Source organism: Hypomesus nipponensis, chromosome 21 (genome assembly GCF_054491055.1).
Source record: "Hypomesus nipponensis isolate SF chromosome 21, ASM5449105v1, whole genome shotgun sequence".
Lineage (NCBI taxonomy): Eukaryota > Metazoa > Chordata > Actinopteri > Osmeriformes > Osmeridae > Hypomesus > Hypomesus nipponensis.
The window spans coordinates 7,461,957-7,486,335 of NC_140381.1; the positions used below are offsets into that span (position 1 = coordinate 7,461,957).

A 24,379-nucleotide genomic window follows, 5' to 3' on the forward strand; every position below is an offset into this window, starting at 1 on the left:
GACCCGTACACTCAACCCAGATTGCCATTTGACAGTAGGTTATTATTGGATTCAACCATGTAGAAATCCCAGAGGAACTATCGACCGATGGGTCAAGTTGTGATAAGATACATAAATGGGAATTCACAACATGGAAACGAGAGCATTTTATTGAGTTATTTATATATTTGCTGTTATGTATTGATATGCGTTGACAAACGCCTAGAAAGATCTCAAGACATGCCAAACAAAAGAATGAAAAGACAGTACTTCAAAATGTTAGCTATCTTTGTACTACTAGTTCTTCATTTCACTCGACACATTAAACAACTTGGCCTCTGTTGCCCAGACATTGTAGACTCAGTAGGAATTTGTTATTCAATCTTGAAGCTGATTGGACGCTGTGGATGACTTGGGTTGTCATCGGTATACTGTCTAAGTACTAGTGTCTATGATCAAAGTACTGTGTTTGAATGCCTATACTATATGAATAAAGGGTTTGCATACTTAACCATATTATGGGATGTGTCATTGTTGAAGCCAGTGCAGACGTGTCTGCACTATTCTGTAGTAGCATGCCACTAGATGGCGTAGTGCCTTTTATTCTCATAATGTGTGTTTTGGAGGGCGAGGGGGGGGGGGGGGTGGGGGTCAATTATTGCACCTTACGTTTAAGATGTAGCTCGCCTGCTGCCATTCATGTAAGACATGGCAAGCTTCACGTGTTTGCAGGGCACATGCATGCGGAGGTGTCATGCCTGTCACATTGGTCAGTGAAGTAACATCTGTCACGATTGCCATGTGGTAATCAAGCCCCGGTGTCAGGTGGGAGAGGTGCTTCTGGTTTCTGGACGACTTCCCGCTCAGGGTGGTGCGTGGGATCACAAGTCTGAGTTGATGAAATGCCCTTTTATTCGAAGGGCAATTTGTGAGCGTCCAGGCAGTCTTGTTTTTCGGAAAGAATGAAAGGAAAATTCCTGTATTCCCAAAGCAGTTAATTAGTTTGTTCATGCTGTAATTATTTCTCACTACACATTTGTACACAACGTAAAAATCTTCGCAGCACGGACTCCTTAAAAAATAAATCAAGTGGTATTAAAAGTCTAAACTGCAAGCTCAGCCATAGGCGTCAATTTAGGGTAGGACGGTAGGGACAGGTCCCCACCAATGTTACGAAACTGTAATTGTCCCACCAATAATTGCGAGTCTAAACATAATTTTGTTAATTATTTTAACATTTTCTGCTCCACAATTGGTTAACTCAATGTCAGCGTTACTCCTGATTGGCAGGAGAGGGCTGATCACTGTGTGCCTGTCTACTAACAGTGGTCAGGTTGGCGTCGAAGCGAGACTAAGAGATTTAATGATTGGCTTTTTGGCAGGCTACTCCTGTAAGGTGCCCAGAAACATGACCCTGAAAAGGAGACACTTGGGTCCAAAAAGGAGGACAATCCCAAAAAGTTGCTGACTGGGGGGAATGGGGGCCATTAGTATGAAATTAAGACAATAACATTTGTCATTTTAGTATGTCAACAGTCTAAACTCCTGCAAGTGTTAATGTTTCACAGCATAAAATAATTTGGTCAGCTCAGCAGCAGCATGTTATGTTAACCCGGCAGAACTAGTATTATCCTTTTGCCGTTCTGACTAAAGCCCCTTTCCCCCTACTACCCACGTCTATATCAATGCGACAGAGCTTGCATGATATTGATCTGGGGTCAGTTGCATAAAAATACAGTCTTAGACTTAAATGCAACTAAGTCCGACTTGCCATAGACACTTCAATTGATTGCTCTTAATGGCAAAGTGGAGTTCTGAACTCCACGTAGGTTTGAAGGAGGTCTTTCTTTTTGGCAATGAAGACCACGCGAGTGGTATATTGCGCCGGTGGGCACTGGGCAGGAAGGGTCAAAAAGGAGGACACGCAACAGCGGTCCGGACAAAGGGCAGGAAAACCGGACAGTCCGGACGAAATCCGGACGTCTGGTCATCTATTAACTCCTGTAAGCTATACTTTAACATTGAGTGAATAATAAACGATAAAATTGAATTATATTACACTGTATATTATTGTTGAAAATGTAGCTCTGAAGTGTTTCTAAAGTTAACGAACCTTTGTTAACTCTGGAACACAGCTACGGAATTGTCAAAACATTAATTTGTCTTGATGGAGACTATGCCGTAGTTGCGGTCGAAGCTATGCTGGCTAGTACCTGCAAACTAAAATGCAAAATGATTTGTTAAGGATTTGGTAAAACTGTGTCCCCACCAATGTTAAAACCAAACCTACGCCCTTGAGCTCAGCTATGGCCAGAAAGTAAGAAACACCATAACTGTCAGTGAATGTGACATATTGGGACTTTTTAAGTAGTCTGCGCCAGCCATAGCCAAATAGCGCGCCCACTTCCTGTTCGGCTGAGGCTTGTCAGTGGTGATGGTCTGAAAGCCATCCCCTCTTAAGTTACCCCACATCCCCAACCTCTACCTCCACCCCCATCCTGTCATCAAAAGTCATTGAAGCCCAGCTCCCTGATACCACTGAATGCCTGCTTCTTCTTTGATGCGTAAGTGTAAGTAGTAGAGACGATGAGGTCGATTGCTGGCACGCCGATCCTCATTACGTTTGCTGTGCTTGGTAAGTACTGAATATACACCTGATTATGGTTTGGAATGAGTGCACATTTTATTACATAACTACATTTTATTAACCCTTTGATACACAAGATGCAAACCCCTTCTAATGCACAACGTGGGTCTAAAACGACCCGCATTCATTTCCTATGATATTTAATGTATGGCCGTTTCTTTGCCATATCTTTTGAAATCAATTAATTTCATTATTTAATGTTCTAGATAGTCATTAAGTATATTGTTTTTGTTGTGCATTAAAGGGGTAGTAATACAAAAATGTTCCCAAAAGAAAAAATGAAAATAAGGACGCGATGATTAAAAACACGTTAATTGAGCAATACCTGCAATACTGAATGATTAAATACATTTATTGCGAAGATATAGAAAATGCAAACTCCGTCGGGTCACTTTAGACCATGTTGTGGATCAAAGTGTTAAACCCCTTAGTTGAGGGTGCAAAAGTCTTTGATAAAGTGTTGAAGGGTTGAATTGGGTTACTGTGTCAGTGATATCATTTGTATTTTTTACTACTTGCAACTGTTACTACCATTACTAAAAGGGAATGACAGAATGACTCATGTTTCCATTAGGATTGGCCCCAACTAACCCCGGGGGCTGGTGACCCCTCCGACTGTGTGCCAGCACAAAAATTCTTAAGATAACTAAATAGTCAGATACTGACGATTTTGTCTTTCCTAGTGTGTGGTGAAGTCCAGGTCCTGAACAAGAACAAGGGGGATTCTGCCGTCCTTCCATGCGTGCACAAGAGCACCGGTGAGAAAGTCGTTGGCCTCGGCCTCTACCGCAAGTGGCTTCAGCCCGGCAAAGTGATGTATCTGGCAAACTACAACGAGCCCTACTTCCCCAATAACGAGCAGCACATCGATGTGAAGGGAACACCTGAAAGTGGGCGGGTGGACGTCTCCTTCACCCAGCTCCGGGGCCGAGACTCGGACCTCTACTACTGCGTGTTCACACTGGACGGCATCTTGTACAGGAACGCCACCGGCGAGACGGAGTTCTTCCTCCACGTTTCGGACAAGCATCTCGGTAAGCATCTCCTTTGTTTCTTTGCTTTAAAAAAACAAACATTTTTTATAGTTTTCTCAGTTGCAAACTTGTATGTGGTAATTGACTCGGTACTTTCACTGTAACGAGAGACTTCTTCACACGTCAGTATCACTTCCTCTGTGCGAGTCTTGTGTTGGAGTTTCACTTGGACGGTGTGGGTTTTTTTTTTTTTCGCAAAAGTCATTCAGACCGCTGTGGCCTCTATCATGCGTCCTGCAGTTGCTTCCTCGCAAGAATAGCCTTCCCCTTGTCCCCCCCCCCCCCCTCCCCTCCGTGGCCCCACGGACACCCCCGCCCCCCCAACTCCAGCCAGAGCAGGAGTAAGCATCCCTGTCTGTTCCTTCCTGCCGAAGATGTCGCAGGCTCTCCGGACGTGGGGCTAATAGAGGCATGTGCGGGGGGCTCGGCCACACTCCCCTGCCTCACCCCGGGCGGGGCGACGGGGCCCATGGAGGGGGTGAGTCTGAAGAGGCGACAGAAGGGCCAGGACGAGGCGGAGGTGCTGTTCCACTCCAAGCGGCCCCTGGACGCCCGCACCTCCTCCTCTGCGTTCCCCGCGGAGAGGCTCCACCTGGGCACGGTGCCCAGCGGGCTGGCCTACAACCTCACCCTTCTCCACCTGAAGCCCCAAGACAGCGCTCTGTACAGCTGCGAGCTGCTGCTTCCAGACAAGCCCGACCACAGCACCAGGCTAGGGATGCAGGCCTACTTTGTGTCGGTGCAAGGTGGGTCATGTCGTACGGCTCGGGGGACATTGGACTTGTTTGTATAGGCACAATAAGACAAGTGCATGTGGCTTTCCGGTCATTTCATGGGGTTGACTCGACTGCTCCTTCCATATCTGAACATGTTTTTCCCCCCCCCACGTTAGCCTTTCTTTTCTCTTTCCTAATGTGTTTGTCCACAAACGCTTGGTGCATGTTAGACTTCGGAAAGAATGTGTTCCCCAGACCACCTGTTGAGCCATCGTTAAGACATTTTTCAGACTAAATGAAAGGTGTGGTGGTACAACTGCTGCCATTATAGCTTGACAGCAGGGTTGGTGTTTTCTAGGTCAGTGCTCTTCAATCCTGCCCCTCAGAGCCTATACTGTCGGGTATGTTCTAGATGTTTCCCTGCTCCAACACACCTGATTCAAATGAAGGGTGATCTGTCTTCTGCTAGGCTTGATAACGACCCCTTCATTTGAGTCAGGTGTACTGGAGCAAGGTCACGTCTAAAATATACAGCACAGTAGTATTTGGAACAAATCTAATATTCATCAGAAATAGGAAATGTTTTAAATGTGTTTTTATATACTTCTGTTTCAGGCACCTTCACAGTAACCTAATTACTGAAGACCACTTAAAACATGCAATCTGGCTTATACAGTAACAGATTTTCGATGGTGAATTGGTACTGAATTGGTCACTGTATAAACAGGTCCGAATTGAAGAGATGGCTTGCTGTATTTACTGGGTGTCGAAGCGACCCTGTTAATCAGACTGCGCTCACAACCTTGTGGCTTTTTTGTCTTCCCAGATGGTAACTGCCAGTGTTCAAGCTACACCACCCTGCTCTACACCACCTTTGCTGCCGTTGGCCTGTTACTCCTCATCGTCCTGTTGGTCTTGTTGATGGTCTATCGAGTGAGTAGAACTTTTTATATGATTTACAAATATATAAACACATTTGCCTGCCGCGTCATGCACATATATGCATATGGCGTTTTAAAATTCAGATATAGAGTAGACAATGTGACGGTTGCTTGGTAAGTTCTTGACGTGAAGCTTTTGTTGCCAATAACACATTTCAGAACGTTGAACTTTGTACGCCCGTCTAGTTTCATATAGGAAACAAGAAAGGTCTCACTTGCTGTTCGTGTTCACCTGTTGATGGTACTGATTTAATCTCCACACTTCCTTCCACTTCTCAGGGGAAGGCTCGCCAGCGCGTCAAAGCTCAGCCCCAGATTGCCATCTATGAGGAAATGGTTGGGGTGCGGCCACCCAACAGTAAAATGAGCCCTTACCACCTGGAGGAAACGGATGCATCGCTGTACAGCAACGGTGGTGTGAAGATGGAGAACCCCTACGAGTGATCCCAGGGGCTGGGTTCTACCCAGAGCGAGCCATCAGAAGTGAGGTCAGCCCTTCTCATCAACACCTCTCTCTCTCTCTCTCACTCACACACACTGGAATCTGGATTACAACTTCTCACCTCTGTGCCAAATGGGAACTGGAGCACCTTAATGTCATTAAGAGTTGTGGACAGTGTGCCATCATAAGCTTCTATCTGCTTTCAAATGTGCACTGCAGTGGCATTAATATTATTTGACGTGAAGATAGAAAATGTACATACCATGTTAAATGTAGGTTCTAGGGAGGATGTGTTTTTGGCTTTGCTTCATCAGAGTGCAATAATAACTTAACTGCTTTTTATATGAACTTTGTCTATTAAATTCCACATTCAATTGTAATTCAAATTTTCTTGGATAAAAATAAAGCTATATTTTCAAAATAATTCACAATAGTAAGACTTCTTAACAGCCAAGAAAAAATTGCAATTTATTAATATAGTCCGAAAGAAGCTCCATAATTAATGGAAACATGTTTTTTCCGGTGTATGTCATTAACAATCACATTCTATGAGGAGGAAGAAAAGAACAACATTTAAAAGCCACAACTTTGTATCTCAGTTACAGACATTTTCCTTAACGTTTTTAAAATGAAAAAGGCAGAAGGCAAAGTACCCCCATCCCCTCCCCCTACACCCCCCCTCCTCCCCTTTAAAAAAACGGACAGCCTTAGAAGTCATGGGCTTTTTTTCAGTAGAACCCACAGTGCTTTAGCAGAAGGAGAAGCGCTCATTGGTTAAGGATTACACAGCATGGCGAATGCAATGCAAAGTTTTGCCATAAAGTCAGATGATGATAATGATAGTTGATGAGGAGGGAGAGGGGGGAGAAAAGGAACGTTGCGAATGCGAGCTCGACAAAAAAACAAAAACAAACGGAACACAGGTCAAACCCTGAACACCAGAGTACGGCTCGTGGAGGCCCTGGAGAACGTCAGGCCCCCGCCCCCCCCCCCCACTCCCTCCTACTTGTGCATAGATCATGATCCTTTTTCAAACCAGCTTCCCTCCACTTCAATCTGTCTCCTTAACCATCAATGTCACATAAGAAATTCATTGAATACCTGCCTCAGGAACAGATGTTTAAACATAATAAAGACGAGAGGGAGAGTAATATGCACGATGCTCCTGAACATTACAGGATGGAACCTCAAAGAAAATAAACATGTGTCCCGTCACTGTCGTTTGACAAGCAACCGCCATTGAGCATTTTTATTTAAATGTAAAGCAATTTGACATGTAAAGCACTATTTTTTTTTTCTTCTCTTTTTGGAAAAAGAAGTTGATTTCAGTCCTTTATTTGGTAAATATGTAACTGCTACGGACTTTTTGAAAAAAAAGTTATTCATATTCAGTTTCGCCCATATCCTTCAGTGCTTGGAGTTATGCTTTTTCTTATTTTATTCTCACCCCAAAAAATTCTAATCAAAATGACGAAGTTGGTATTCTGGAACCCTGGCCTTCCTGAGACAAGCTCCGCGTCTTTCATGAGTGTGCAAGATAGTGAGCAAATTGCGTTGTTGACAGACAACAAAATCAAATCAATACATACAGAGTTATATAGTTTTTTGACATCAACAGATAAATCAAAATTGAAATACGACTCAACACTGATCAATCCCAGAGTTCTGAAAGTAGCATAAATCTTCATTTTGCAAGTTTTCATATTCATTTGATGGAAGATGGAATTTGTCCTTTGTTTTTAACATTCCTGTTAGAAACTCAGTTTTCCTTTAACTCCAGACAAATGAAATGCTTGTAAACGACAGGTGGCTTTTGCAAAATAAGAACAGAGAAGATAGGCACCTCTGAAGGGAGTCTTGTAACAAACTCACCTCCCCACATCATCCCTTTCCAATTCTCCATGAAGTTAACAGGGATTACTACTCCTTCTACAACTATCTATGGCCACAGTTCTTAGATTTTTTTTTCCTTATTTTTTTCCTTATTTTTTTTTTCTTATTTTTGTTTATAGTCAGAACAAAATGGTGCAATACTCAATGATAACCCTCGTTGTGGTTATTCAACAATAAAAGCCACTATAAGGTAGATAAACATTTTACAGTTAAAAGAACAACAAAAAAATGTTTTTCCATTAAGTCCTTGAGTAAACATTAACACGTGAATTGTCACCATCTCCCCTCAGTACTTAGTCTTGTTTATCTACAATTAGCTGAGTGAGGGGGTTGATGACACTCAGTGCAATGTTAGAAGATAACAATGTCTATCAGAATATAGTTTTCAACAAGCAACAAAGAAAAAAAAAAAAATCTGAATAAAAGAATTTAAAAACGAAATACAACATACTGAATGGAACAAAACAGCAGGCATGTGCCCAACACACTCACACTTTTTTTTTGTTGCACAAACATTCATACACATCTGACTTTCAAGCACACATCAATGATTTTTGCATCTATCTTTCCAATATTGTTAATCTGTTTAAAACTTAATGCAATTTTTTGTACTGATGTTTTTGAAAATCTCAGAAGTGTACAAGTCAGACAAAAAAAATAATAATACTAAAGACTTCACATTACGTTATTGGCGCTCCTTAATTCAAGTATTTGTGTTTAATATTTTTTGTTTTGATATGTTTATGATCTTTTTTCTACTGGGTAAAGTATGCATTCAAACTGGTGATTTCAGGTTGAGTAGTTCTACTTAGTCCAAGGACAAATACCAATACAGTACTAGCACTTAATGGTACTGTAATATGTTTCATCAAATTAGAACGTGCATATCCACTTAGACATTTCTCTTGATCCATCAAGTATCACTTAAACCCCACCCTGTATCTTCCCTTCGTACGTTCACTTAGCTTGGGGGGGAGGTGGGGGAGGGGGGAATACATATTGCTCATCTTCAGTTGAATTAAACCCAGACTTTTGCAAAGGAAAAACTTCAGATTGAGATCATGGTGTCTTAGGAGTGCTACCACACACCGTAGTCTAGTATACTGTACTCTAGTGAAGCTGCTGAGAGGCTGAGTATCTCTCAGTGCTGGTGCAGCATGAAGCATGGGGGGGGGGGGGAACCCTCCCCTCACTGTGGTGTAGGATGCCTGGAGGACCAGGGGGCTGGAGGACCAGGGCTGATAGGTCTGTCTGAGCTTGGATCAAGGCAGTTACAGAAACAGGCAATAGTGATTTTTGCTAGTGTGCTGCAGGACTGCATGTCCCGAAAAGGTAGCCTTTTCCCGTTTTAGTTTTCTCCCCCTCTCTCTCTCTCCATTTATTCATTTACTTTTTAAATTCTCTTAAGACTTTGTACCTCTTGAGTTGTGCCCCCCCCTCCTGCCTCCTGCGGGGGCAGATGGAGTGTGTGTGGGGGGGTGATACAGTGAGGCTCAAGCTATTCTGGTCTGTGGAAATGTACAATTCTGTGAGACCGCTTTGAGCGGAACACAAACAAATAGGATAAATACAGCATCCACTTAAAAGGCACCCCAGCCTGCAGTCCGCTCCCTGGATGGATGGAAGCAGAGGCTGTTAACTGGAGACGTTTCAGCTAGAAGTGCAGAGCTTTTCTTTATTTTTTTACATCTTTATTTTTTTTTTGTCTTTTTTCCTCAGTTTAGATTAAGATTTTTTGTCAAACGTCATAAAAATGATGTTTTAAAATGCGATTTTAATTTTTGGTTTAAAAAAATATGTACCCGGGATTACCCATCAACTGTGCACCGTAGCATACTGGAACCACCAACTGAGTAGAGATATACTCCAGAACGGGGCATTCCCCCACAAAAAGCCAAACAAAACAAAACAAATGATCTCAGTTGTTCCGAGATGAGGTGTCGCTGCCCGTTTTGATTCCTCCTGTCCCCCTCGCTTCCTCCGGAAGGTTCTCAACAATCCCCCACACTGGGAGAAGAGTTCTTTCTCAAGATAGTCTTGACTTGGGACTGCTTGTATTGGCACATGGGGTCAGGTTGGCATCTCTCGTATGCAGAGTGGGTCTCTAGGATGTGACATGACAAGCAGGCCACCTAATGGGAAGGAAGTCCATTACTAACCCTTCCCCGCTGGGCCTTAAGGTCTGTGCTGACTAATGCACAGCGGGCCTGTTGGTGTAAGACTGTCACAGCTCCCGCAATGTAAGGACAGGACCAAGTGAGCTGTGTGTTCAAGTCTTAGTCGTCTCTCCTACCCTGAGATCAAGCTTGACAAGGAGATGTCTTCTTCAGCACAGTAAAGAGAGTGACAAGAGGCCTGCCTTCCTCCTGTACCACCCCACCAGAAGGGAGGGTCAGGAATACCATGACAGTGTTTGTGGTTTAGCCCAGCGTTACAGGAGAGGCGGCCATTTTGAGGTGCTGAGAGGGAGCCAACAGGAGGGTTTGGGGGGGGGGGGGGTGTCTAGCTCTGGGAGGAGTGGCCAGTCCTAAACCAGGATTGGCACGTTGTAAAGGGCCCCAGCCTCTAGTTTTTGCATAGAAACAGAGTCGTGGGACCTGTCTGACTGGTCCGTTTTGGGGGGGCGGTGGTCTGGGCAGGGTTAGAGAGGAGGGACGGGGTGGTTGGGGTAGCGTAGCAGCTAGGCAAAGGGTGGCGGGGGGGGGGGGGGACAGTCGGCGGGCAGGCGGAGCAGCGAGGGCCGGGACACACTCACCCCGTCTGAGACGTGCCTCGAGATACTACCTGGAAGTACTACAGAATACTGTCCCGAAAAAACACCAAAGCATGATCAGTCCTAACGATGAGACAATCAACGACAAGTCTGCAGTATTGATCCTTGTTTTGCATTCAATACACAGGATGACATCGCAGAGGCACCTCTGACCAAAGTGTTTTTCTGCATATGAACAGTGAAGGGCTAGTTCAGCAGCTGGTTTGAAGACCACTGCATGTAGACACACAACAAACCAAATCTACAACATCAAATAGGTCAACAACAACAAAAAAAAAACAAAAAAAACATTCAAATCAAAACAACACTGGTAAATTCCAGAAATATGACTGTCTCAACTTCCAGCTAAAGTGATCTTTGTGTGAAAGGAGGGGGGAGACGGGAGAGGGCGTGACGACGACGACAACGGCGGCGGTCGAGTGCTGGCAGGCGGCCCGGCAGCTCCGTGTTGATTGGCCAGTCTTGGAGGAGCTGTTTCCTGCCCGGGCTGAGCGGGGGGGTCCAGTGGGTGGGGGGGGGGGGGCTTGGTGCCAGCCCTGGAGGAAGTGCTGCGGAGGGCTAGCAAGCCCACCAACCGACCCGGTCGACGCCAAGGACACCACAGCAGAGAGGCACTCAATGGGCCCTCCCCATCTCCACCCCAACTCCGACCGACTGGCGGGGCGCCGGAGACGGGTAACATTGCATGTCTAGCGCCTCTGGACACAACCAAGGCTAAACATTTGGAGTAACAGTGATATTCACTTTGATATCGTTCAAAAAAGAGAAAAAAAAAAACATTTAAAAAAAAACAATCATACACCTCAGTTCTTTTTTTTTTTTTTTTTTTTTTTTGATAGTACATTTCAGTTTTTAAAATGTTTCCCTTCCTCCTGCTACCGTTTCTGAAGTTCATTCTTGTCCATTTCAAGTTCTTGGACCAAAGTGGAACAACTTAGTATGCCAGACATATTTCCAAGTCTAGATACAGTAGAAAAAGAGGAGCAGGAGTTTTTTTTTTGTATTTTTTTTTTTGTTGTTGTTTAGTTTAGCTCCTTTTTCTGATTTATTGGATTGCAGTTGAAGCGATTTGCTCTTTCGTAAGTGCTATCGTAAAACCCTTTGAAATAGAAAAAGTTTTTTTTTTTGTTGTTTTTTTTGTACAGTACCAAATGCAAGGAGCACTCGTAGATCTACTGCATTCGAAGAAACCTCTCGTATTTGGTTTTGTGCCAGACCCCCCCAGCCCCTCCATAACCCCAGAGTCCGTCTCTGTTGGGTGTGTCTGTGGCGTGCAGAGAGGATGTGCATTCCTGCGTACCCTCGCTGTGTACCAGTGGGTTCAGACTGCAGAGCAGCCTCCGAACCCTCAGTTAATACCAGCTCCTCCTCTTTGCAGAGTTTGGCCCAACAGTCCCAGGCTTGGAGGCGAGGCGGTGTTAGGGGGTCTGGAAGGGATCCATGTTTAGAAAGGGGTCAAAAAGTTTATATTTTATTTGTAGTCCCAAAATAGATTTGTTTCGATGCCCTCACCAAAGGAAAGGTCTGGAGGAACCAGCTCTGGTGGATTTGCTTGTGGACGGAAGAGGCTGTGGCGTATATTGCACTATGTAACTGTCACGTCGAGGTGAAGTCATTTAATTTGCTTGTTTCATTTGCCCCCCCCCGGAAACTGGCGGTGGACCCTATCGGACGAAGGAAACGGAATTGAGGAGCCGACCCGTGCGTGGACAAAGCACCTGTCGTCCTGCAGGTGAGCACAGTAGAAGTTAGGTCTTCTCCTCAGCAAGGGGGGGGAGGAGGAGGAGGAGGAGGGGGGGGGGGGTCTGGCCTTTTAGACGTCTGTGATGATTAGGTGCCACCAGAGAAACTCCATGTGTACACTCAATGAGCGGACGCGTTCATCTTCTCTCAGCTTATGTTGCGATTCATATACATATCAAAAGATTGCGCCCCCGGGGGTAATACAAAAAGAAATGTAGAAACAACAGTGTTTATTCCCTTTGTGAACAATCAATCGGAAATGGTTTGGTAGGGGCCAGTGCAGAGACAGGCCTCATACTGCAGTCTGACTTGGTATGCCTCTCGAGTGTCCTGCTCCGCTTGCGGGTTCAGAGATGACACTGTGCAACTCTTTCTTCGGTTTTACAACCAAACCAAAAAAAGGCGTCTTGAGAAGAACCTGGGCCAGTGAGCACTTAAGGCTAATATTAGTGCTGAGAAAAACAAATGTGATCCGTAAAAAGGTCTTTGAACCCTATTGTTGGCCGCGGGCATGCTGGGAATGGTAGTTTTGTTTTCAATTTGGGATTCAGGGGCGAAGGAACGTTTTCAAATGGCAGCTTCTTCGATTGCTTCTTCTTAAAAAAAAAATTAAAAAAAAGACACTTCACACAATATTTACGGGGAACTTCCCGTAAAAATCCCTTAAAAGGTTCTCTTATTGAGTCATTTATGTCTGTTTCATGTGTTTCTTCTGTTGTATTTCCAGGAACACCAGAGTAAATCTCCCCCCAGCGTTAAAAGAAGTCGGACATAAAAAGACAAGGTACATCTGGAAGGAACGGGTGTCTCGCAGTCTTGTGTGTGAACACCCCAGCCTTCTGCTATACGATTCACAGTTCAATTGATACTGATTATCGCCACATGATTTGCTTGGTTTTGCTCCTGTTTAATTTAAATGTTTTCTTTCTTTCCTCTCTGTCTCTCTCTCTCCTCTGCTGGCAGGCACGGTGGGGGGGGAGGGGGTTGTTGTGGTTAGTGTGACCTACATGGACTCCCCACTCAGCAGGTCTCCAGGCAGCAGGGTGTTGATGGGGGTGGGGCTCCCGATCACGCGCCCGTCGTCTCCGCCGGGGGGCCCCCACAGGCTCGAGTACTGGGGCACGCCCCCCCACAGCAGCTCGCCGCCGCCGCCGCCCGTCTTGCCTCCGCCGCCGCCGCTCCAGTGGCCGACGGCGTGCGACGCCCCGCCCATCCGCGTCTGATTGGTGCCCGGGTTGGCCTGCCAGCTGGTGGTGGGCGGGAGCGACTGGCCTTGTGCAAAGAAGCGGTTGACCTCCTCTTCCCCGGCGAACTCGGCGAGGATGGTGGTGTTCCCCAGCACGCACCTGGGAGCAGGGAGGGACAAGGTGACACATCGAACACACCCAAACGGCAGCTTTTCAAACAGGCTCGGTGCACGGAGGAGGGTGGCGTCTTACATGTGCAGGGACTTCTGGGCCTTGGCGGCCTCCTCCTTGGAGCTGTAGCGCACCAAGGCGTTACCCTGGGTCAGGTTGAGGTGGAATGTGATGAGGGGGCCGTGCTGCATGCACAGCGTGCGCAGAGTGGAGCCGTCGATCTGGAAACCGAGAGGCGGGGGAGAGGAAATGGATGAACGTTTGTTGAAAAGAACATTTGTTTTTACTTTTTTTTTTTGGGGGGGGGGGGTGGGGGATCACACTTCTGAAAGTGTTATTCTGGATGTGGTTGTGTATATTTTTTGTCTTTGTTTGTGCAAGATATTGTGTTTTTAACACTTGTTATGAGACTGAAGCTTCAGTGACAGCCCCTGTACCCCAGTAGAGTCCCCTCCCTCTCTCTCTCCCCCTCCCTTTGTCCCCCTTCCCTCACCTCTATCCCTCTTTCTCCCTCCCTCCCCTGTCTCTCCCCCTCCCCTCCCTCTTCTGTCCCTCTCTATTCCTCCCGTCCCTCCCTTCCCCTCTCTCCCTCACCTCTGTCCCTCTCTCTTCCCATCCCTCTTCCTCCCCCTCCTCTGTCTATTCCTCCCCCTCACCTCTGTCTCTCCTTCTGTCCCTCTTCCTCCCCGTCTCTCCCTCTCTCCCCCTCCCTCTGTCTATTCCTCCCTCCCCTCTGTCCCTCTCTCTCCCTCACCTTTGTCGCTCCCCCACCCTCTGTCCCTCTCCCCCTGCTTTTCTCCCTCTATTCCTCCCCCTCCCCTCTCCCTCACCTCTGTCCCTTTCTCTTCCCATCCCTCTTCCCTCTCTCTCCCTCCCCTGTCCCTCGCTCTCCTCCTCTCCCTTTCTGTCCCTCTCCCTGCTTTTCTCCCTCTATCCCTGTCCCTCTCTATTCCTCCGTCCCACCCTCTCCCTTCCCCTCTCTCTCTCCCTCACCTCTATCCCTCTCCCTTCCCATCCCTCTTCCTCCCCCTCTGTCTTTCTCTCCCTCTCTATTCCTCCCCCTCCTCTGTCCCTCTCTCTCCCCCTGCTTTTCTCCCTCTATCCCTCTCCCTTCCCCTCTCTCCCTCACCTCTGTCCCTCTCTCTTCCCATCCCTCTTCCTCCCCCTCTGTCTTTCTCTCCCTCTCTATTCCTCCCCCTCCTCTGTCCCTCTCTCCCCACACAGCTGTACCCACCTGTGGGGTCAGGTTCCTCAGCACCAGCCAGCTGCTGGTCCGGTTGGAGCTGTCTGTGCTCCAGGTGGTGCCCTCTGGAGGGGGAAAACACAGGATTGATTGTCTTCTCGCGATGCACATCGATTAGCACATTTCAAAAATCATGTATTTTTATGTAAGCATATATTAGCCATCTATTTCCATAATTTTCTGTACTTTTTTTTCCTCCATCTCTGGAGATATTATAAACATTTTTATTAAAAAAAAGTCTCTCTCAGCTGTCGTGTGCTTCTCTGACTGGTACGTGTGCAGGGTTAAACCTCAATATGTCAGTTTGACAGGAGACAGGCGTGTCTAACCACGCGCGTGTGAGACGCTCCACCGAGAAGAAAGTGAAGCAGAATCGAGCCACACCTAAACCACTTCTGTTCATCGCAGTACTGCCATCAGAGCAATACCGCGCGACCACGCTACTTCTTGTAAATCAGGATGCAGTTTACAATAACATTGTGCTTTAAGAGCATTCCACACAACCCCGCGAGGATCTTATAAATGATTCAAGATTCGGAACCAGGTTTAAAAACACCGTGTGGGAGTGGCCGGGCTGGGAGGTGAACCCGGAGCGCTCACCTGACGTGTAGGAGTTGCTCCAGCCCTGGGCCAGCCCCAGGGAGTTGCCCCCCCAGGTGGAGGAGGGGGGCTTGGTGTTGGTGAGGCCCGGCGGGGGCCTGGAGGGGGCGGCGGCGGTGTTGCGCGGCCCCTGGGGCACCTTCCAAAGCTCGTGGGACAGGGAGGCCTGGCCGTGGGACACGGGGCCCGGGGACCAGGTGGACTTCATGTCTGACAGCTTACCTGAGGGATGGAGGGAGTAGAAGCAGAACTTTAGCCACCACAGTCCAGTTAGAACAGCTCTGGTTGATAGCCTGTCGAGGATGGCGTGTACATTCGCCCCGTCTGGCTCATCAAGTGTCACACAACACGAGGTGTCATATCGCAACTTGATGAACACTGTCTCCGTGTATTCGGGCGGCAGTGGTCGACGGTTCTTAGAATGCGCCAGTGGCCTCGTTTGGAGGGCCGAGCTTCCTCACAGGGGGCAGATGAGGACATCACCGGGTGCCCTCTGTGAACAAGACGCGACAAAGGGTGGCCGCCGTACAAGGAGGGTGCTGAGGACGAGGGGAGCGTCAACCAAGGGGATTCACACACACAGGAGAGAGGGGGCTGAGCCACAGTAGGGTCGAGAAGGGTTGTCAGACTAGGGGGCTGAGGGTCTGGGGGGGGGGGGCTGAGGGTCTGGGGGGGGGGGGGGGGGGCTGAGGGTCTAGGGGGGGGGGGGGGGGGGCTGAGGGTCTGGGGGGGGGGGGGGAGGGGCTGTGGGCGTGTACCTGCTCTCTCTCCCTCCGGGGAGGAGAGGCTGAACGAGCTAGTGTAGCCAGTGACGGGCCAGTCGCTGGCTGGGGGGCCGCTGGGAGAGGGCGTGGGGGAGGAGCCTAGCGTGGTGGTGGTCCAGTGTTAAGGCCAGAGGGAGTGGGGGGGGGGGAAGAGACAAGGATATAGAAAAACATGGTATCAACACAAGAGGGCCAGTCTCAATGGAGAACATGCTGAAGAAGCAGAAAGATTGACGCTTTTCAGTTCAAACTGCACAAGGTGGGTGAACGAAGGGGTTGTCCTTTTTTCGTCGTCGTCAATGATTACATAAATGGGGTGGGGGACAAACATGACTCCCTGTTCAACTCTCTCTCTCTCTCACACACACACACCCCCCCCCAGAGTGTTAGTCTGAGAGCCCGCCCACTCACCTCCGCCGCGGTCCCGGAGCAGGTAGCGGTTGACGTCCTGGATGTTGGTGTTGATGGTGGGCCCGCTGGGGACGCTGCCCGGGGTCATGTTGGGGTCGTTCTCCGGGTCGATGTTCTGCAGGCCCTTCCAGGGCACCCCCGGACAGAACTCTGACGGAAGACCAGAAAGAACCCAGTTAGCCCTACTGACCGTGCATTCAAAGTCTCAGTGAGGAGTAGGATGAAGGAGGGGAAAACAAAAAACAAAGGCCCATACATCCATGCTATTTGGCTCAGTATTCGTATCTGAAGTACATGAGCCCTAACACCCCAACAGTGTCGCCGTGAGGCCGTCCTACCGGGAGGCCAGGTGATGTTGGTCCCGTTGGAGATCTTGTCGTTGGGGCTCTTGGCCTGGCCCCAGCTGTCGGGGGGTTGGTGGGGGCTGGTGGGGGAGTCAGAGCTGGACATCAGACCGTAGGGGCTGTACGAGTCATCCATCGAGGGCTTCCCCCCCGGGGGGCCCAGGTTGGAGGCTGAGGAAATGGCACCTGTTAAGAACGGAAGAAAGGACGACACTTAGGGGGACAGACACAGCCGGTGTGTCACCGCTGCAGCTGGTCAGGTACACTGGCGACACCGTGAGCAATCGGGTCGGAAAATAGCTGCTCGCTTTCGCATGTTTGTGCCAAAACAAAAGAGAGTGAAGTAAAAACATTCCGATCTGCACCGTGACAGCCAAGCATGTCGGCGAACCGTTGACACGCTTGGCTGTTGGAAGCGCACTGCGAGACGACAGTTGACAGGGTTTGTCACGCGCCTCGGGCCCAAACGCGCCGGGCGTGAATGTGGCGGAATCGAGACATGCCACGTGTCCGACGTCGCCACGCCCTGTGACTGACGTCCGCTGGGAGGCGGGCCTGTCCCCCTACCGTGCTTGTTGAGGTTGGTCTCCATGTGCGAGGCGTTGTCCATGGAGTTGGGGTGCGTCCACTGGGAGAGGCGGGACTGGGGCTGGTCCTTCATGGACAGGCCCCCCACCTCCATACATACATTCATGTTTGGATTGAGTCCGGCTACAAAGAGGAAGGGGGGGGGGGGAGAGAGAGAGGGAGGAAACGACATCAGCGTTCCACACAACTGTCGAGAGTGGAAAAACCCACTGTAGGTAGAAGCTACAAAAGGTGTGTGTGTGTGTGTGTCACGTTCTTCCCCCTTTCGGCACTCACAGAGGGGGTAGTGGCTGTAGGAGTTGGGTGACGACTGCAAAGTGTCTTTGGTTTGCAGGTCGGAGAGGCCCTGGAGCGAGGCCTGGGAGTGGCCCGAGAACGAGTCCAGGGCTGATTTGCCGGCGGCGGGGCCAGAGGAGGAGTGCAGGCCGGAGGAGGAGGAGGGGTGGTGCAGGCCGGAGGAGGAGGCGGAGGAGGCGGGGTGCAGGCCCGGGTGGGAGGAGGAGGGCTGCTGCTTCATCAGCAGGGCCTGGTAGAGCTGGCGCTGGTGCTGCTGGATCTGCTGCTGCATGTTGTTGATTGTACGTGCAACCTGGAGGGAGGGAGACGAAGGGAGGGGATGATGGAGAGGAGATATTTAGAAGAGAAAGAGAGAGAGACGCAGGGAAAAAAGACAGAGACGAGCTCCACAAGGCTCAAACTTGCCTCACCATCAGTAAATACGGGCAACAAACCCTTCTTTTTTTTGGTTTCCTTTGAGAAAACGTTTCACTAACAATGCTGACACGTGTCAAACAACCTCAAGCGACTTCCTCAAAAAGCAGCTCGCGCAAATGTACAAAAACATCTGTGTTTCCCTTCCTCGGTCTCGTCTCTCTGGCACCATCCGCCGACAAGATCCATATATGGTCGCGGCGGGACTTAAACAGATGTGTCACCATAGAGGAACGGTGGGAAAACGCAGTCTTGTCGACGGCCGCGAGGTTAGGACTGCAGAGACCGTGGACCGTGGTGCTGATGCATGCTGGGATGTGGAGTTGGGACTCACTTGTTGCTCTTGTTGTCTGATGGGGCCGGAGACGTTGCGCTGAGCCTGCATCATCTGCTGCTGGATTTGTAAACGCTGGTACGCCTGGGGAGAGAGAGGGGGAGGGAGAGGGATAGACAGAGAGGGAGGGAGAGATATTGGAAGAGAGAGAGGGAAAGAGAGAGAGAGCGAGAGAAGGTGAGAGAGGAGGAGAGAAGAAGAGAGGGGGGTTAGAGAGAGAGAGAGAGACAGAGAGCGAGAAAGGGGAGGAAAAAGACGAGCGCGATGAGTCATCCACATCGTCCACACCATGACTAGTGTGTGCCCCCCCCTCGGGTTGCCATGACACGGGGCACTCTCTCGCTAGCACGAGCAGCAGCAGGGCTGCTCTAGAGGAGCCAACACAGGGCGGAGACTCACCATTTGCAGTTGCTGAAGTTGGTACAACAGGGTCATTTGTTGAGGGTTAATTGGTGAGGTTAAAAGTGCAGGGTTCAGACCAATGTTTTTTGCTGCAAACTGCAAGAGCTGTGCTTGAACCTGGAGGCAAAGAGAGAGAGAAAGAGAGAGAGAGAAACAGAGAGAGAGAGAGAGAGAGAGAGAGAGAGAGAGAGAGAGACAGAGAGAGAGACAGAGAGAGGGGGGCGCCTGTCACAATCACTTTCAAACACGCCACGGCAGCACCACCAGATTTAACCAGACGCTTGTGAGTTCCCGCATGCGGCGGCATGGGAGCCAAACATGGTACACTGACGTCACGGTTCGGTTCATACCGCGGTTCAGACATCACGGTTTGGTTCGAGTTCGGTACAATGGAGGGAACAGCAAAACAAACCAGGTTCCTCTATACGGGCACATTGGAGATGACATGTAAATTCCGATTGGCGTCAGTGATTTTTTGGGCTCTATTTGTATGTGTATCTGGTTAAGCACTGTAGGCATAAACCTTCCTCTTACTATTAACTAATTTTTTTAAATAAAATCGAGCTTGGAGAAATTCCTCAACTCCGTGATATCGGCAGACACCGCTGTTGTCCTTTTGACTTGAATTTAGCTGGGATTACGCTTAAAATAGCTGGTGTAATGAGTTGTGCTTGTCAACGTACATGTTGAAGAATACAGGATCGAAGTGCAGAGGTGAGTTTTTCGCTTGTCATCCGCAGTGAACGGACAGTAAAAGCACTGCTTATTTTACTCTTTTTTTTGTGTATTTGATTACGTCAGCCTGAGTATCTGTAAGGTCGAGAGGTCCTGCAGTGAGGCTTCCACTGAGCAGAATATAGCACACAGCCCAGACAGTTAGAGACTGTGAGGCCAATCATGTACGAACTGGGACTTGAACGTAATTAACGACCACCTCAGCTGCTGAATGCTCTAGTGTCTCAGTGTACTGGCCACTGAAGACCCGTTAAGGAAGCAATTCTGTGCATTCTATATCTGTACTGTCCATCTCATGTATTTAAGCATGGCTGAGAGACATACGTTTTCACTCAGGTCATCAGTTTGTCTTGAACTGATTGTTTGATCCGGATACTCGACTAATAAACCAAAGTCAAACTCCTTTCCGTTGTCGTGCCTCCTTTCGCCCTGCCTTCTTCAGATAACCTCCCTAACAGTAACAGTAGTTACGCATTATATGCATTAATTGGCACGCGAGTTTGATTTATTTTAGTGTCATTTCATGCACCGAACCGTGACGCCCGCACCGTACGGTTCGGTACGAATTTGTGTGCCCGTTCCACCCCTCGTGCGCGTACCTGAGGGGAGAGTAACTGAGGCACTTGAGCTCGTAGACTAGGCTGGGAGGAGCTGAGAGGTGGCACTGATGGCTGGGGAGACTGCTGCTGCTGCTGCTGCTGCATGGGACGGCCTTGTGCTGCTCCGCTACTGCCAAACATTCCACTCTGCATCTACGCACACACACACACACAAACAGGCCGTCACACACACACACCGTTCACACACACACACACACACACATTTACATCGTTAGAACTAGGAAGCACTATCATTAAGCGCTCCGAGGCAAAGCAGTATTAGTATCAGTGGAGTCAGGTGGCTGAGTGGTTAGGGAATCGGGCTAGTAGTCAGAAGGTTGCTGGTTTGATTCCCGGCTATGCAAAAAATGACGTCGTCCAAGGCACTTTGCCCCAACTTGCCTCGGGGGAATGTCCCTGTACTTACTGTACGTCGATCTGGATAAAAGCGTCTGCTAAGTGACTCAATGTTATGTCATGTAAATGTATTGAGTAAACAAAGCGGAACAGATTCTAGACAGCTCTGATCCCCAGACGGGCGCTATTAGTCAGGAGTATCGAGTTCTTCATTTGATGACGTGCGTGTTTGGGCCTCGTGTCGAATGGATGCGGGATACTGAATGTCGTGTCGTCCTTAAAAAAAACACGTTGAAAAGGTGTCGACCTCAACAAGCATTCCATTGTGGCATCCTGAGTACTTGTGCACGGATCTGAATTCATTGGCTGTACTGGATGCCAATGAAGGGCTGTTTGTGTGCGTGCACAAGAGACCACTTCTCGCTCAAGGTAGAGGTCCCATCCATTCAACAGTGTTCTAACAAACCCAGACGATGTTCCCTCTTTATGGGTTTTCAAGGACTGAGCATTCAATACAACCTCGCTGAGATCCGTTTCAGCAAATGGGAGCTAGTAATAGAAGTGCGTGCGCGTGCGTGTGTGTGTGCATGCAAATGTTTTTTGTTTGGTGCTTGTGGGTTTTTCGGTTTCGCTACCTGAAACAGATATGCTTGTGAGTGTGCGTGCCTATTTCTACCCACCCCTCGTCTGTGATTGAGTTACACAAGTGTGTGTGTGTGTGTGTGTGTGTGTACCTGTCTGTTGTTCAAGTTTTGCATGGCCAGCCCCTGTGAGCCCAGGCCCATGCCCAGGCCCAGGCCCTGACCCTGCAGTGCAGACTGCAGACTGCCACCGCCCATGGAGGGGAGCTTCAGGCTGGGAGAAGGCATAAACGGTGAGGAGGGGGCGTCATCTGACATAACACCGTCCTGGAGAGGGAGAGAGAGAGAGCGGGGGGGCGAGAGAGAGAGAGAGAGGGGGGGGTAGACAGAGAAAGGGGGGGACAGAGAGAAAGAGAGAGAGGGCAAGAGAGAGAGAGAGAGAGAGAGAGAGAAAAGTGGGAGAGGTTTAGTTTTCTTCAACTTCCTGCTATCGTACATGGGTTAGCCTCACTACCGTGCTTGTCGATAAGCCAATGGAGCTCTCTGGAATGTTCCGTGAGCTTACCTTGTCCAGGAAGGGGCTGCGGTCGGAGGGGTCTTTGGAGAGGGCTTGGGGGCGGCACAGTAAGGGCTTGTTCATGCCGTTGTTGTAGTCGGCCATGCCCATGCCTCTCTTATCCAGCTCAGTCTTCTTCTCCAGCAGAGCGCCTGCAGGGGGGAGAGGGGCCCGCGTTACGCTGACAGAACACACACAGACCTACTCACACACACTAGCACAAACACACACACAGACCAACTCACACACACAAACACATCAGCAGATACACCCCAACACAGACTTACTCATGGCCTGGTCCAGATTCATGTTGTTGCTCTTCAAAGCCTCCTCTGCAGGGTCCCTCTGTAACAACGTGCAGCGCTTAGTGACAAGTGGCTAACGACAGAACACAACGAGTGTGTGAGTGTGTGTCAGTGAGTCAGTGTGTGTGTGAGTTAGTGTGTGTCAGTGAGTCAGTGTGTGTCTGAGTCAGTGTGTGTCTGAGTCAGTGTGTGTCTGAGTCAGTGTGTGTCTGAGTCAGTGTGTCTGAGTCAGTGTGTCTGTGAGTTAGTGTGTCTGTGAGTTAGTGTGTCTGTGAGTCAGTGTGTCTGAGTCAGTGTGTCTGAGTCAGTGTGTCTGAGTCAGTGTGTCTGAGTCAGTGTGTGTGTGAGTCAGTGTGTCTGAGTCAGTGTGTCTGAGTCAGTGTGTCTGAGTCAGTGTGTCTGAGTCAGTGTGTGTCTGAGTCAGTGTGTGTCTGAGTCAGTGTGTGTCTGAGTCAGTATGTGTCTGAGTCAGTGTGTGTGAGTCAGTGTGTGTGAGTTAGTGTGTGTGTGAGTCAGTGTGTGTGAGTCAGTGTGTGTGAGTCAGTGTGTCTGAGTCAGTGTGTCTGAGTCAGTGTGTCTGAGTCAGTGTGTCTGAGTCAGTGTGTGTGTGAGTCAGTGTGTGTGTGAGTCAGTGTGTGTGTGAGTCAGTGTGTGTCTGAGTCAGTGTGTGTGTGAGTCAGTGTGTCTGAGTCAGTGTGTCTGAGTCAGTGTGTCTGAGTCAGTGTGTCTGAGTCAGTGTGTCTGAGTCAGTGTGTCTGAGTCAGTGTGTCTGAGTCAGTGTGTCTGAGTCAGTGTGTCTGAGTCAGTGTGTCTGAGTCAGTGTGTCTGAGTCAGTGTGTCTGAGTCAGTGTGTCTGAGTCAGTGTGTCTGAGTCAGTGTGTGTCTGAGTCAGTGTGTGTCTGAGTCAGTGTGTGTCTGAGTCAGTATGTGTCTGAGTCAGTGTGTGTGAGTCAGTGTGTGTGAGTTAGTGTGTGTGTGAGTCAGTGTGTGTGAGTCAGTGTGTGTGAGTCAGTGTGTCTGAGTCAGTGTGTCTGAGTCAGTGTGTCTGAGTCAGTGTGTCTGAGTCAGTGTGTCTGAGTCAGTGTGTGTGTGAGTCAGTGTGTGTGTGAGTCAGTGTGTGTGTGAGTCAGTGTGTGTCTGAGTCAGTGTGTGTGTGAGTCAGTGTGTCTGAGTCAGTGTGTCTGAGTCAGTGTGTCTGAGTCAGTGTGTCTGAGTCAGTGTGTCTGAGTCAGTGTGTCTGAGTCAGTGTGTCTGAGTCAGTGTGTCTGAGTCAGTGTGTCTGAGTCAGTGTGTCTGAGTCAGTGTGTCTGAGTCAGTGTGTCTGAGTCAGTGTGTGTCTGAGTCAGTGTGTGTCTGAGTCAGTGTGTGTCTGAGTCAGTGTGTCTGAGTCAGTGTGTGTCTGAGTCAGTGTGTGTCTGAGTCAGTGTGTCTGAGTCAGTGTGTCTGAGTCAGTGTGTCTGAGTCAGTGTGTCTGAGTCTGTGTGTGAGTCTGTGTGTGAGTCTGTGTCTGAGTCTGTGTCTGAGTCAGTGTGTGTGTGAGTCAGTGTGTCTGAGTCAGTGTGTCTGAGTCAGTGTGTCTGAGTCAGTGTGTCTGAGTCAGTGTGTCTGAGTCAGTGTGTCTGAGTCAGTGTGTCTGAGTCAGTGTGTCTGAGTCAGTGTGTCTGAGTCAGTGTGTCTGAGTCAGTGTGTGAGTCTGTGTGTGTCAGTCTGTGAGTGTGCTCCTACCGGGAAGCCCATGTCGGTGAGCTGCTTGATGAGGCGGTTCATAATCCAGGCCTCGTCTGGCTTGGAGGGCATCTTCCCCTGAACCAACACAGGAGATAATCAGACCAGCCAACACAGTGACAAGTAGCCGTGACGACCAAGTCGAGAGGAAAAAAAGCACTGGATTCATGCATGTACGTCCTGTGTGGGTGACCTCTGACCTTTGGCGGGCCCTTCTTGGGCTGGTTGCCCCAGGAGGAGGAGCTGCTCTCCTGGGAGGCGGGGCTGCTCCACATGTCCCCGTTGTCGGCGTCCCATTGGCCAGACGGCATGTCCATCTCCTCGCCTGCGCCGCCCCAGCCATCTTGCATAGGTTTGGGGGCCGGGGGACGGTGGAGCGGACCTTGAGTGTGGGACGGCAGACAACAGATCAAGTCATTTGGGAGCCGGGCTGGCTTAATCCAGTCATGGCAGCCTCTAACAGTGCATTTTTTAAGGACATGCAGTTCACAGAACAAACCACCTGGGGGCAGTGTTGTCGTTCGATAATCTAGACTGTCCTCCCCGTCAAGAAAGTATTGTGGAACCACGATTTGAAAACGGGGACGAAAACCACCAT

General features: G+C 49.1%; 2 protein-coding genes across 2 annotated transcripts in view; one reads left to right on the forward strand and one right to left on the reverse strand.

Moving 5' to 3' along the window:
- Positions 1-633: 633 nt before the first annotated feature.
- cd7al (cd7 antigen-like) lies at positions 634-6,183 on the forward strand. Its single transcript, XM_084685944.1, has 5 exons — positions 634-2,614; positions 3,310-3,660; positions 4,035-4,406; positions 5,203-5,309; positions 5,597-6,183. The coding sequence occupies exons 1-5, from the start codon at positions 2,566-2,568 to the stop codon at positions 5,759-5,761; spliced, it is 1,044 nt and encodes a 347-aa protein (XP_084542070.1). The 5' UTR covers positions 634-2,565; the 3' UTR covers positions 5,762-6,183.
- A 775-nt stretch (positions 6,184-6,958) lies between these two features.
- tnrc6c2 (trinucleotide repeat containing adaptor 6C2) overlaps positions 6,959-24,379 on the reverse strand; it is a 51,574-nt gene continuing 34,153 nt past the window's right edge. Inside the window, exons 7-22 of the mRNA XM_084685939.1 lie at positions 23,982-24,163; positions 23,782-23,859; positions 22,039-22,096; positions 21,761-21,903; positions 21,349-21,522; positions 20,258-20,410; positions 18,921-19,040; positions 18,522-18,605; positions 17,753-18,065; positions 17,456-17,599; positions 16,883-17,074; positions 16,545-16,694; positions 15,370-15,591; positions 14,761-14,834; positions 13,608-13,747; positions 6,959-13,514 (exon numbers count right to left, since the gene is read on the reverse strand). Of these exons, the coding sequence (XP_084542065.1) occupies positions 13,172-13,514; positions 13,608-13,747; positions 14,761-14,834; positions 15,370-15,591; positions 16,545-16,694; positions 16,883-17,074; positions 17,456-17,599; positions 17,753-18,065; positions 18,522-18,605; positions 18,921-19,040; positions 20,258-20,410; positions 21,349-21,522; positions 21,761-21,903; positions 22,039-22,096; positions 23,782-23,859; positions 23,982-24,163 (2,570 nt within the window). The 3' untranslated portion in view covers positions 6,959-13,171. The remainder of the gene's footprint in view (positions 13,515-13,607; positions 13,748-14,760; positions 14,835-15,369; positions 15,592-16,544; positions 16,695-16,882; positions 17,075-17,455; positions 17,600-17,752; positions 18,066-18,521; positions 18,606-18,920; positions 19,041-20,257; positions 20,411-21,348; positions 21,523-21,760; positions 21,904-22,038; positions 22,097-23,781; positions 23,860-23,981; positions 24,164-24,379) is intronic.

Bases quoted from the DNA above. Each gene is read 5' to 3' on its own strand.
- cd7al (XM_084685944.1), top strand. From the start codon at position 2,566: ATGAGGTCGATTGCTGGCACGCCGATCCTCATTACGTTTGCTGTGCTT. The intron at 2,615-3,309 runs GTAAGTACTGAA...TGTCTTTCCTAG, and splicing joins CATTACGTTTGCTGTGCTTG to TGTGTGGTGAAGTCCAGGTC. The intron at 3,661-4,034 runs GTAAGCATCTCC...TTCCTGCCGAAG, and splicing joins CGTTTCGGACAAGCATCTCG to ATGTCGCAGGCTCTCCGGAC.